Genomic DNA, 12,756 nt, shown 5'->3' on the forward strand with positions numbered 1-12,756 from the left:
AGACATCTCCTCACCAACCTCAGCCTGCCCTCAGCCAGCCTTTGCTTGCCTGACTTGCAACCAGTCCAAGGGTTGGCCACGACTTCCATCTTCCTCCCCCTGAGTCTCAGTGTTGCTCCTTGCAGAACTCAGCAGGGAGGAGAATTGAGGGGGGCAAAACTATATCCAGTTGGCTCTGCCTGTCGTTGGTTCTGGCGCCACCAGTGGGCATTGCTTTCTTCGCTCAGTTGTGTGGCGTCCTTTGCTGGCACCCGGGGCATGCATGTGTACATAGGCACCATGCACCAGGCAGGACCAGGGGCTGGGCACACAGAGGGTTCATGGGCCAGCTGGCCCACCCACGCAAGGGAGAGCCCAGCCATCCAACATGGCCCTTGGCAAGCCCTTGAGGCAGCCATTCAGCAAGGGGGCCAGGGGCACAGCGGCAAGACAAGGCCAAGCTCTGGGGCCCAGAGACTCCAGTGGCAGGCAGGACGGGGATCCCTGTGTGTGGGCGCCTGGCTTGTGCTCCCTCTAAATGCACCCAGGGCCACGGCCCTCTGACCTTCCCTATGCTACTCCCCTGGGCACCACCTACTGCCATTGCATGAGAGATACTACCAACCTCCCTTTCAAGAAAATAGCATGCTACTGGTACATGATGGGGAAGAGCACACTCTGAACCAGTGGGTTTTTTTGTACTGGCCAGTAGGCCTTACTGATCACCAGAACTAGGGGGCTAAGCTGGGCTTGGTAAGCCAGAGCCTTTTCTAGCTTGAGATGCCAAAATGTGGTACCTCGGGTTACAGACGCTTCAGGTTACAGACACTTCAGGTTACAGACTCTGCTAATCCAGAAATAGTACCTCAGGTTAAGAACTTTGCTTCAGGATGAGAACAGAAATTGCACAGTGGCGGAGGGCTGGCAGCAGGAGGCCCAATTAGCTAAAGTGGTACCTCAGATTAAGAACAGTTTCAGGTTAAGAACGGACCTCTAGAATGAATTAAGTTCTTAACCCGAGGTACCGCTGTATGTGTTTGGTTTAGGCTTTTTTATTTTATTTTTCAGAAGGAATGAAAGAAATGGAAATTGAGGTGGGAAATTAAATTACTCTTGTGTTTACTTGACTCTTGGTACAAAACATGGCAATATCCTTTGGGCTCAGCAGGCTGCCCTGATGATGTTGCGCAGATATATAAAAAAAAGTTTGTAGCAAAGCAGTTGGGGGACATTTAATATTATTCTGGTCTCACGGTGAGAAAAACTAGGAATCGGTTTTCAATGTGGCCTCACCTCTGAAAATCTTGTCCCACCCCCCACCTTTAACAGATCTTGGGGTGGGGTGGGGGGCAAGTGTGTGTGTTTTTGTTGGTTGTTTTCACACCCCAGATTCTTATGGCGATTCCAGGTCAGTGTTTTGCATGCCCTGACCCCTACATAATGGGTCTTGATGAGTTCATATCTTTCTCGACTGCTTCCCAGGAAATACTCATCCATTACGCTGCCTGGGTGTGTAAAAGTGTCCTTTTCCTCCCTGACACGGGGAGAGGGCTTGACATATAATCTTGCCACACACAAACACACGAGTGCCGGTCGGTGGCCGGAGGGAGGGGTGATGCAGGGACACACACGCCCCAGTGTGAGTGGGGCCACCTTAGCACTCTGAATGCTCCCTGGCCGAGGAGCAGTGATGGCACGAGACAGCCTGGAGCCCGCCCTCGTAAAAACTCGCCTCAGTGTCAGTTTGACTAATTTGCTCGTCTTATCGCTGGCAGGATCCGACGTGCCCATCGCAGGCACAGGGCCATAAAACTAATGTAGTGAGGAGGCAGGCCGCGAAATGATAGATACGGCCCGTCGCTTGGAACAAGCATTAGCTTTATGAACCAGGGGTAATTGAAAGGAAATATTTGTCATTGGTCTCCGGTGGACGAGAAGTTTGCAGCAAACTTTGCGGCGAATGCCTCTGTTGGTCGGTTTGCCCGCCATCCCGGTGCGCAGGGGCACAGGGTGTTAAGAGGCAGTAGTTACTGGGGAGTGGGGCAAGTTGGTCTCCACTTGCTATCCTGGGCTTCGCTCCTTCTTTGTTCCTTCAGGAACAATTAACCCCCTAATGGCAAGCTCAGGTGAGGTGTGCCAACAGAACTGCAGCCAGAACGGGGCCACTGAGAAACAAGGGGGGGGGGTATCAGCATAGCCTGGGAAACTCTGAAGTTTGCTAAACTACAAAAAAAAACCTGCAAAGTGGCGTGGGAAGAAAGTCCCAGAACAGCCGAATTAAGACTGAGCATGCTCAGTGAAATGTTGTGCATCTGTTGTGGCGGGTGGGGGGCAGAAAACTGGGGTAGTGGCACAATAGGGGACTCTGGAAGAGGGTGTGGCTTGCTGACTGGCAGAAACAATGAACTGGGTAACTCCACGCTGCAACGTTTTGTTGCCAGCCTCACTTGTATAGCAGTTTTGGCAGAGGTCATGCATGTGTCTTGTTTAGAACAAGCCGTAAAGGTAAAGGGACTCCTGACCATTAGGTCCAGTCGTGGCCGACTCTGGGGTTGCAGCGCTCATCTCGCTTTATTGGCCGAGGGATCCGACGTACAGCTTCCAGGTTATGTGGCCAGCATGACTAAGCTGCTTCTGGCGAACCAGAGCAGCTCATGGAAATGCCGTTTTCCTTCCCACCGGAGCAGTACCTATTTATCTACTTGCACTTTAATGTGCTTTTGAACTGCCAGGTTGGCAGGAGCTGGGACCGAGCAACGGGAGCTCACCCTGTCGCGGGGATTCGAACCGCCGACCTTCTGATAAGCAAGTCCTACGCTCCGTGGTTTAAACCACAGCGCCACCCGCGTCCCTGAGAATGAGCCCTACATAGCCCTAAATAAGGGGTGGGGTGCCTCTACCCACAAGCCAATCTTTGCCTGCCAGACAGTCCAGTTTGACCCACAAGTCCAGTTTCCTGAAGAAACAGGCCCACCTGCCCATCAACAGATGTCAGCAGGATTTCCTCTCTAGTCACCAGTGTGAGGATTAAAGCCTGTTCGCTTCTCCTTTAAACAAGAGGGGGTGGCAAGGGAGTGGGGGGCTACCTTATCCCCGCCACTCACTGCTATCGCCCACCCATTTAGAGGAGAAGCAGAACAAAGGTGCCCTTTGAAGATGCCTCGCCCCTTTAAGGGAGCAGTGTATGGTGGCAGTGTGTGGGGAGGACTCTTCAACCTCCACTGCTGCCCATTCACTCAAAGGAGCAGGGAGCCTGTTTCTAAGGGTGCTTTTGCAAAGCGCTTTAGGTCCATCTCTGCACTCTTATCTGAGTCTCCATAGGCTCAGACAGAAGTGCAGGCACTGGCCGAAAGCTGCAAAGCACTGTTTGAAGCAGCCTAAACACCACAAGGAGGGGAGCTGCTTCAAAGAGTGCTTTGCAGCTTTAAGACAGTTTCCTTGCTCCCAGCAAGAGTGTAGATTCTGTCTTAAGACACTTTGCAAAAGTGCTATTTGAAGCAGCCTCCCCACCACTTATTTAAGCAGCTGGGAAGCAGTTTGGGGTCTGATACAGGCACGATTGAGCTGTCTTAAACCCTTTGGAAGTTTCCCTGTGCGCCCCTTTAAATGTCCAACATCTGAGCTATAGGGGGGAGTGTGGGGAAATCTCCCCACCTATCAGTCATTTGATATCATAATGACAACATATGATTGCCCCCACTCACCTGTCAAATTTGGTCCTTAGGGCATAGCTGTCTACATTTCCCTTTTTAAAAGAAAAATTCCCTTATTCCGAATAGGATTCCTCGCAAGAAAAGGGAAAAGTTGACAGCTATGCCTCAGGGCCGAACCTGAGAGTGCTGTGGCCAGTGGAGCCAAAAAGGTGACCTCCCTAAATTAATACCTGTTTATTTCATTAAGGATCATTAGCTCAACCCAACATGTGTTTTTGTGTGTGTGTGTGTGTGTGTGTGTGTGTGTGTGCATAGACCCTCAGGGCAGGGTCTAACAGTATTCAACAGTTTCTTTAAAAAAAAATCACATGAGAAAAGAACACTGCCAACAGCAGAAAATATATTCTGTTAAATATATTGCTATCAAGAAAGCAAGAAGTAGAGATGTTAATTTAGCACTGCCACTGCCTGCCCAAATCCCAGCCAGAAAAGCTATGTTAAGGCTGCAATCCTAAACAAGCTGGGAAAGGAACGCAGCGAGACTTCCAAGTTGCCCTGCCTTGATTCATTCTGTAAATGCTGGAGACGATAGCCAGATTTCACCTTTTCTTTCTTGGTCTTTTATTTTTATCCTTTTTTTAAAGACCTCAAGACCCACAAGTTTCCCAAGCATAGGGTGGGTGGCACTGTAAACAAACCTCGCACATTCAGAAACCTCGTCCCCACATGTGGGCTCTATACTAGACGGTTCCATAGTGCAGTGTTTCCCAACCTTGGGCCTCCAGCTGTTTTTGGACTACAACTCCCATCATCCCTAGCTAGCAAGACCAGTGGTCAGGGATGATGGGAATTGTAGTTCAAAAACAGCTGGAGGCCCAAGGTTGGGAAACACTGCCGTAGTGCAAGGGTCACTCGGATCGCATCCTAACCATAACATTTAAAGCTTTTCATACCACTTTAAGAGTCATGGCTTCGCCCCCCCCCCACACACAAAGGATCCTGGGAAGTGTAGTTCATTAAGAGTCTCCTAACAACTTTCAGCATCCTCAGCAACCTACAGTTCCCAGGATTCTTTGGGAGGAAGCCGTGGCCCTTGAAGTAGTATGAAAGTGCTTTAAACGTACGTCGCGGGTGTGATCTGTGTTACCCATTATTGATCACTGTGGGCATGTTGAATTTTGCAACTTTCACATCCCAAAAATGAGGGGTTCCAAAATGTTGCAACATGACTTGGAAATCCAAAAGATATTTGGGTTCAATTAATATAATTTAGTTATGCCTAGTAAGTAAAACATGTGTCGAATTGCATAGAAATCGTTAAGAATGATCACGAAGTAATTGCAATTATTATTATTATTATTATTATTATTATTATTATTATTATTATTATTTAGCATCACCTGATGTTTTCAGAAGGTATTTCTTCATCAGACTTAGACTTACCAAGTTAAATGTTGTCCAGTCACAAAATAATAGCAGTTTTGTATTCCTCACACCCTAAACCATATTTTTAAGACCACCCTCATAGAAGAAATTTGCAAAAATTAAGTTTCACCCCTAAAATTAGAAGGCCTAACTCTGTGTACAGATGAGGATTTCTTGCATCTAACGTATGTGTGGACCTGGAATCTGAGGAAGAACCAAACCAGGCTGTGCCAGGCACTATGCCATTTATGGCTCATGGTTGCATTGCATAAACAAGCAAACAGAATAATTGGTTTAGCTATAGGGACCTCTTAAGGAAGGAGAACAAACATCCTTTTACTGCCAATAGTTCCTGGTTTCTAGATGCTGTGGCCGTCTTATCACAAATTTACCTTTGCACGCTCACTTGGAAATCCAAAGGCAAACAGAAGCTATACACGTGGTTGAGTTCCTGGTCCCCTGGAAGATTCAAATGGAATCTGAATCTTCAGAATGGCCGTTCCAGATGACTTGCAGCTTTTCCCTGCAGAGGTTCCCCTGCAGAAAGCTCTGCAAGTTGGGGATGTATGCAGTTGCGATATTTGTGTGTCCCCCCACCTGTCCAGCGAGGCAGTCGGGGTGGGGGTGTGGAGATGAATGATTGGCTACATCAGCATCCTTTCATCTGTCATCCTGATGAGGCAAAGGAGCTTTAATCGACTTTAATAGCCATCAAATGGCATCAACAACTTCTCCTAATACGCAAATCAATTAGCAAGATTGATTGGCAGGAGCAAAGTGGTCAGGTGGGTCTGGGAGGCAAGGAAGGAGGGCTGCAGCCGTTTTGGAAAATCCAGAGCGATGGAGAAGACTTTGGAAACAATACTGTTGGTGTGCTGTGGTGCCCTGGGGACTTGTGCAGGCGTTCCTGTTACTCCTCGTTTGCCGATGTAACTGCTGCATTCCTCTTTTTTCCGTTCGTTGCAATCCTGTCTCCTTAGTCTGCGGCTTAGAATGGACAAGTGGGAGCCTGCAACAAAACGTTGCAGTGGTGTCAGGCTGTTCGGCATTCCAGCTAGGCACCCATGCCCTTTCCCCGAATACACCGCTCCATTTTCCCCACTCCACGTAACTCTGTAGTTCCCATCTATGGCTGCTGTGATAATGATATCTGGGTACATGCAAAGATAGGCTCCGGCGGATGGAGCAGATGAGACTATCCGACGGTCAAGAAGGCAGATACCGCAAGTGCCGTAGAGAAAAATGAGGGGTGGGTGGGGTTCATCAACCTGAGAAGGTAACCCATGTAGGAGAAGGAAAACTCTGATCCTCCATTGTGGGATATCTTCAGGAGAAGAAAAGACGAAAGAGTAAACCCGACACATACCGTATTTTTCGCTCTATAAGACGCACTCGACCATAAGATGCACCTAGTTTTAGAGGAGGAGAACAAGGAAAAAAATGTTCTCTCCCTCTCTGCACAGCGCCTCTCCAGCAAAGCAGGAGGAGAAACAGAAGGGGCTCCATTTCTCCTCCCACTTCGCTGAAGGGGCGCTGCGAGAGAGGGAAAGCTGTGCAGCGGCTCTCCAGCGAAGCAAAGCCAGGAGAGCAAGAGGAATCGATCCCTCTTGCTCTCCTGGCTTCAGCGAAAGCTGCGCAGCCTGCATTCGCTCCATAAGACACACACACATTTCCCCTTACTTTTTAGGAGGGGAAAAGTGCGTCTTACAGAGTGAAAACTACGGTACCTGGAGTGGAGTTCCTAAGACTGTTTGATGGCCTCCTTCTGGCAACATCTGCCACCAAACTGTTTGCTCTGCTTTCCTTTGGACCACATCAGCAAGGCCGAGGGGGGTGGGTCTTGTTGTCTGAACAGTCCAGCACCTCCATACACACTACCTAGGCTCTGCTTTGCCCTTTCCCCTCTCAGTCAGCGGCAGAGATGTGAGGTGTTCGGAAGCCGAGAGATCAGTGCAGCCCCACTGACCACCATCTCCCCATTAAAATGAGTGCCCCGGGGAGGTCACTTCCTTGCTGCTAACACAGCAGTTAGACTTCAGTCCCAGAGGCACACTCCATTGTCTCACGAGAAACCTCTTGAGGAGGAGGCACACAAAGAATGGCCTCAGATGGTGATCGCAGGGTCCAGGCTGGCTCATCTGGGGGGAGATGGTCCTTGAGGTATTGCCATCCTGAGCAGTGTAAGGCTTTATAAGTGAAAACCAGCACTTTGAATTGGGACCAGAAACTAATGGACAGCCAGCGCAGTCACACCAGGATCAGTGTAGTACGGTGGTACCTCGGGTTAAGTACTTAATTCGTTCCGGAGGTCCGTTCTTAACCTGGAACTGTTCTTAACCTGAAGCACCACTTAAGCTAATGGGGCCTCCTGCTGCTGCCACACTGCCGGAGCCCGATTTCTGTTCTTATCCTGAAGCAAAGTTCTTAACCTGATGCACTATTTCTGGGTTAGCGGAGTGCGTAACCTGAAGCGTATGTAACCCAAGGTACCACTGTATCATCAAACCATCTTGCCCCAGTAAACAACCTGGTTGCCAAATTTTGCACCAGCTGAAGTTTCCAAATGGTCTTTAGAGGCAGCGCTGTGTATAATGCATTGCAGTAATCTAACCTAGAGACTACGAGAGCATAGTCAACAGTTGTTAGGCTACCCTTGCCCAGACAGGGGTGCAGCTGGGCTACTAGCCCAAGCTGATAGAAGACACTCTGTGCCACTGAGACCACCTGAGCCTCAAGAGACAAGCTGTGTGCCTTCTCCTTTGCAGGGACTGTAACCCCACCGAGAGCAGGCAACCTCCCATCCCTTTCATTTTGAGCATCCTCTGATTTCTTCCGCCGAATCACTAGGCTTCTGACTAACCAGCTTAAGCTGATCTGAGGAGTACTGGATGGCTAGACTCTAACCAAGGGTGCCTGTGTTTTGTTTGACAGATGAACCGCCCAATCCAAGTGAAGCCAGCAGACAGCGAGGGCCGAGGAGGTAGGTTGCTCTTCATTTTCAACCCATTCATCCATGCTTGACTAACTAACCCTGAGGATCTATTTAGTGTCTCGTCTGGGAGCACAGTTGCACCACCACCCGGTAACAGCCGATCAGACACTTCTAGCACTGCAGCTGCACTGTGCCAAAATCCCCTCTGCTTTACCCTTTCCCCTCTCAGTCAGCGGCAGAGATGTGAGGTGTTCGGAAGCCGAGAGATCAGTGCAGCCCCACCGACCACCATCTCCCCATTAAAAAGAGTGAACAGGATGACGGTCCATTAATTTAAATAAATCTCTCCTGAATAAAACCACCTTTTTGTTCTTTCTGGGTTTTAGTGTTTTGTTTTGTTAATTTAAACTGCATTTTCCGTCTCTGTTTTTCTTTTTGTGCATCCACCTTGGGGGCCCTTATTACAGCTTAGATAATAAAACATTTAATTTAAACAAATAAATACCAACCCAGAACATAGATGCTTTTCTTGCTGAGGCTGATGCTCCAGCCTGCACCCTTTACCTCAGTTGCTCTGGCTAACACACTCTAAAATTTCACCTGCCTCTAATGTGGTTTGCCCCCTTCCCCAAAGTGGCTTTTCCTGTTATTCATCTCTCTCCCAAAAGTGGCTTCTCAAGAAAGGATTCTGAGAGGTTTGCTGATGTAAACATATTGTAGACTTGGGCTTCCTGCTTCCAAGGCTCTTGGCGTGGTGCTTGCAGCTATAGCTCAGCTGGCAGATCGTGAGGCTCTTAATCTCAGGGTTGTGGGTTTGAGTCCCACATTGGGCAAAATATTCCTGCCTTGCAGGGGGTTCGACCTTCCAATGCTACAATTCTACAGTCATACATCGGGTTGAATGTGCTTCGGGATGAGCGTGTTCGAGTTGCGCTCTGCGGCAACCCGGAAGTAACGGAGCGCGTTACTTCCAGGTTTCGCCACTTGCGCATGCGCAGACGCTCAAAATGATTTCACACGCATGCGCAGAAGCACCGAAACGTGACCCGCGCACACGCAGACGCGCAGACACAAGTTACATTTGCTTCTATTTTTTTAAAAAAAAGATATTTATTAAAGTTTCACAAATTATATAATCAAACACAACAATACAAACAAACACAAACAAGAAAAAACAAGTATAATTTCAAATCCTTATTTTCTTAAAGCTTACTTCACCGACCTCCTCATACCTCCCCTTTCTGCATTCCAATTTCAAATATTTAGTTCAGCAAATCCTCACCCTTAATTTTGTCTAATTGTTAACCTTTCTTTTCTTTTAACTTAATCTTTACAGCTGTAATCCACTTACTTTCTAAAGCCACATCATTTTAACACTCATTAATTTTACAATGTTTCTTAAGATAGTTCTTAAATTTCTTCCAATCTTCTTCCGCCGTCTCTTTCCCCTGGTCTCGGATTCTGCCAGTCATTTCTGCCAATCCCATATAGTCTATCACCTTCATCTGCCATTCTTCCAAGGTGGGTAGATCTTGTGTCTTCCAATACTTTGCGATGAGTATTCTTGCTGCTGTTGTAGCATACATTTGCTTCTAGATGCAAACGGGGCTCCGGAACGGATCCTGTTCGCATCTAGAGGTACCACTGTATTATCCTTTGCTCTCTTTTTGTGATAGTACTTCAGCCATGAGGGCTGCATCTAGCATAGCCAATGGGAAGCACAGCATAGCAGGACACTGTCATTGGATGGGGTGGACCTTGAGGGATGGATGGGAACATGTGACTGATAGCTGGATCTGTTTCATGCCTGGCTGCACCTACTAGATAGGCAGACATTTTTGGATGCCACAGATACTTTCTGTGAGGCAGTCTTTCTGTTAAGGAAAATATTGTTGATCATAGCACAGTCCTGCACAATCTACTCCATGCATTTAAAGCACATGACTTCCCCCAAAGAATCATGGGAACTGCCGCCTGTTAAGGGAGCTGAGAATTGTGGGAAGTCATGCACTGTAACTGTGTATCGTATGTGCTTTAAAAGCTTGCTGTGGATCACAGTGGTGCATCAACTTTATACATAAGAAATCGGAATACTGTGCCATGGATAGGGATACAGCCACCTGCATGCATAATGCAGATTTTGCATATTTGCATGCTTTTTTTTCTTATTTTGCATAATGTATTCTGTTTCTGCTAGTCACAGGGAGGGAACGAGGAACAGCACAAGGCACTGAAACTCCACCCCTTCCCCTGAGCAACCGAAAACAGTCAGCTGTCCATTGGGCTTTTTGCATTTAGCAGATTTGCATTCTACCAAGCCTCTCTTCCAATCCATAGGGGCTGGCAGCTAAGCGGCTAGCTTAAAACAATCGAAAGCTGGGAGTCTTGCGACAATGGATTTTGTACGTAATACCATGCTTTGTACCTTTTCTAGTCTCGTGTGGAACTGCGGACTAATGATAATGAGAGCCAGCGTGGCCTAATGGTTAGAATTTTGGACTAGGACCTCACAGGGTTGTTGTGAGAATAAAACAGTGAAAGGGAGAAGAAATGTTTGTGCTTCCTTGAGCTCTTTGGAGAAAAAGTGGGATGCAAATGTTACAATAAATAAATAACCTTCCTTACATAAGCAAATGAAGTCTGCCCCTTGCCAGGTTCTCTGTCCATCTGGCTCTCCTTTGAAGTAGTTATAGGCCATCTAAATAACATTGCTCACAGACATAAAACTATCATAGAATTATAGAGCTGGAAGGGGCCTTGAGGGTCATCTAGTCCAACCCCATGCATTGCAAGAATGTTTTCCCAATGTGGAACTCGAACTCATGACCCTGAGTTTAAGAGCCTCATGCTAGCTCAGTCGGTAGAAGCATGAGACTCTTAATCTCAGGGTCAATGGGTTCAAGTCCCTCATGGGGCAAAAATAAATAAATCCTCCATTGCAGCGGATTCGACTAGAGAACCCTTGTGGTTCTTTCCATTTCTACAATTATATGTGCCTCTGCTAAGACTCATTATTAAAACACAGTGTCATAAAACAACAAATTGCAACATTAAAAAATATATCGCAGTGAGCACTTTTTACAGCTTACCGGGACTGGCAGAGAGGAACCTCATTTAAACAGTATTTTGAAACACCAAGATCAAAGTTTCTTGAAAGGCCTGGGAGAATTTTCTTTTTAAAAGTCTTCACCTGGTAATGCCAGAAGGACATAGCAGAGGAGCCAGGATGGCAACGCTAAGGATGCCCTCCTCCCAGGTATCTGTTCATTTAACTTAGCTTAGCCTCAGGGGTCCTTTTGTTCCCCCTCCCAGCCAGCCACATGTTCTCAGTTTGAGACATTTCGGTGCTGCGAGAGCCCCATCTGCGCCTGGACGTCTCAACCACATCAACCCCCTTTTTTCTCCGGCTGATCTCATTACAGGCTGGGCTGGGGCCAATGCTGGGATCTTAAAGGCCACTGCTCTGATGCTGCCTTGCGGTGGCTCTGCCACTCCTGCCTGCAGTTAGACGCGATTCCTCCCCTCGAAATGTCAGGCAGCTGTGGATTATTGCATTTGAAGCGCAGCACAAGTCGAGATAAAGCGCCCTGGGAATCAATGAAGAGTTGGCCTCAGCCTGGTTCCCCATTGATTGATGAACCTGTTCCTGCATCAAGCACAATTACTCCTGGGGTGGCGGGGGCAAGAGCCAGTCAGGACTTAGGTGCTGCTGTGAAACTTCCTCTGACACCCCCAGTAGAGGATGCTTGGAGAGGCAGCTTCTGTGCCTTTCCTTTGTGAGTTTGTTACAAAAGCCTGGCTATATCTTGTGGCAGGCAGTCATCAAGATTTGTTCTTCCACCTTTCGTGGTGGTTTGCCTGCTTTGTCTACATTTGGTCACCCTCGTACCTACGGGACCGCCTCTCCTGGTATGCCCCATGGAGGACCTTAAGGTCCACAAATAACAACACTTTGGAGGTCTCGAGCCGCAAGGTGGTTAGATTGGTCTCAACTAGGGCCAGGGCCTTTTCAGTACTGGCCCCGGCTTGGTGGAACGCTCTGTCACAAGAGACTAGGGCCCTGCAGGACTTGACTTCTTTCCTCAGGAAAGCTGTTCTGCCTGGCCTTGGTTTGGACTTAGTCTGACCCTTATGTTTCCCTTCCCTTATGGTTTTGATTTATGGGCTACTATTAAAATGAGGCTGCATTTTAAATTGTATTTTAACCCGTATTTTATTAAACTGGATTTTTGTTTGTTTGTTTGTTTGTTTGCCTCCCCCATTATGTTTTATTGTAATTTTATTGGTGTTAGCTGCTCTGAGCCCGGCTCTGGCCGGGGAGGGCTGGGTATAAATAAAAATTTATTCTATTATTATTATTTGGTCCCGTTGAGTTCTGTTTTCTCCTAAGCTGTTCCAGGAGATGGGCCTCAGCATGCAGAGAACAGAAAAGTATAATGGAGAAGTTTTAGGCCTTTCCTGTCTCTGAGCTCCAGGGCAGGCAACACAAGGTTATGCCCAGAGCAATTTTTATTTTATTTTATCAATAAAAAAGTTTAGAAAAATACAAAAGCAAAACAGATACAAAATACAAAATACAAAAATACAAAACACAAAAATACAGACATTAAACACAAAAAAGAAAAAAAGAAAAAAACACATATAAAAGAAAAACAAAATTTCCCTCTTTCTTAATCTCTCATCTTTAGTTAACTTATTTTCCTGACTTCCTCACGTCTCCCATTTTTGTATCCCTTTTTAAAATTGGTTCAGCAAATTCATATTCTA

The 12,756-nt window shown here is 47.2% G+C and overlaps 1 protein-coding gene across 10 annotated transcripts in view; it reads left to right on the top strand.

Moving 5' to 3' along the window:
- Nucleotides 1–12,756, top strand: part of CELF6 (CUGBP Elav-like family member 6) — a 196,132-nt gene that overhangs the window by 122,508 nt on the left and 60,868 nt on the right. For all 10 annotated transcript variants that reach the window (XM_083475851.1, XM_083475849.1, XM_083475853.1 and 7 more), the window contains one exon: nt 7,989–8,037. In XM_083475851.1, coding sequence (XP_083331977.1) covers nt 7,989–8,037 — 49 coding nt within the window. The remainder of the gene's footprint in view (nt 1–7,988; nt 8,038–12,756) is intronic.

This window comes from Podarcis liolepis (genome assembly GCF_965112155.1).
Source record: "Podarcis liolepis genome assembly, chromosome: 14".
Taxonomy (NCBI): domain Eukaryota; kingdom Metazoa; phylum Chordata; class Lepidosauria; order Squamata; family Lacertidae; genus Podarcis; species Podarcis liolepis.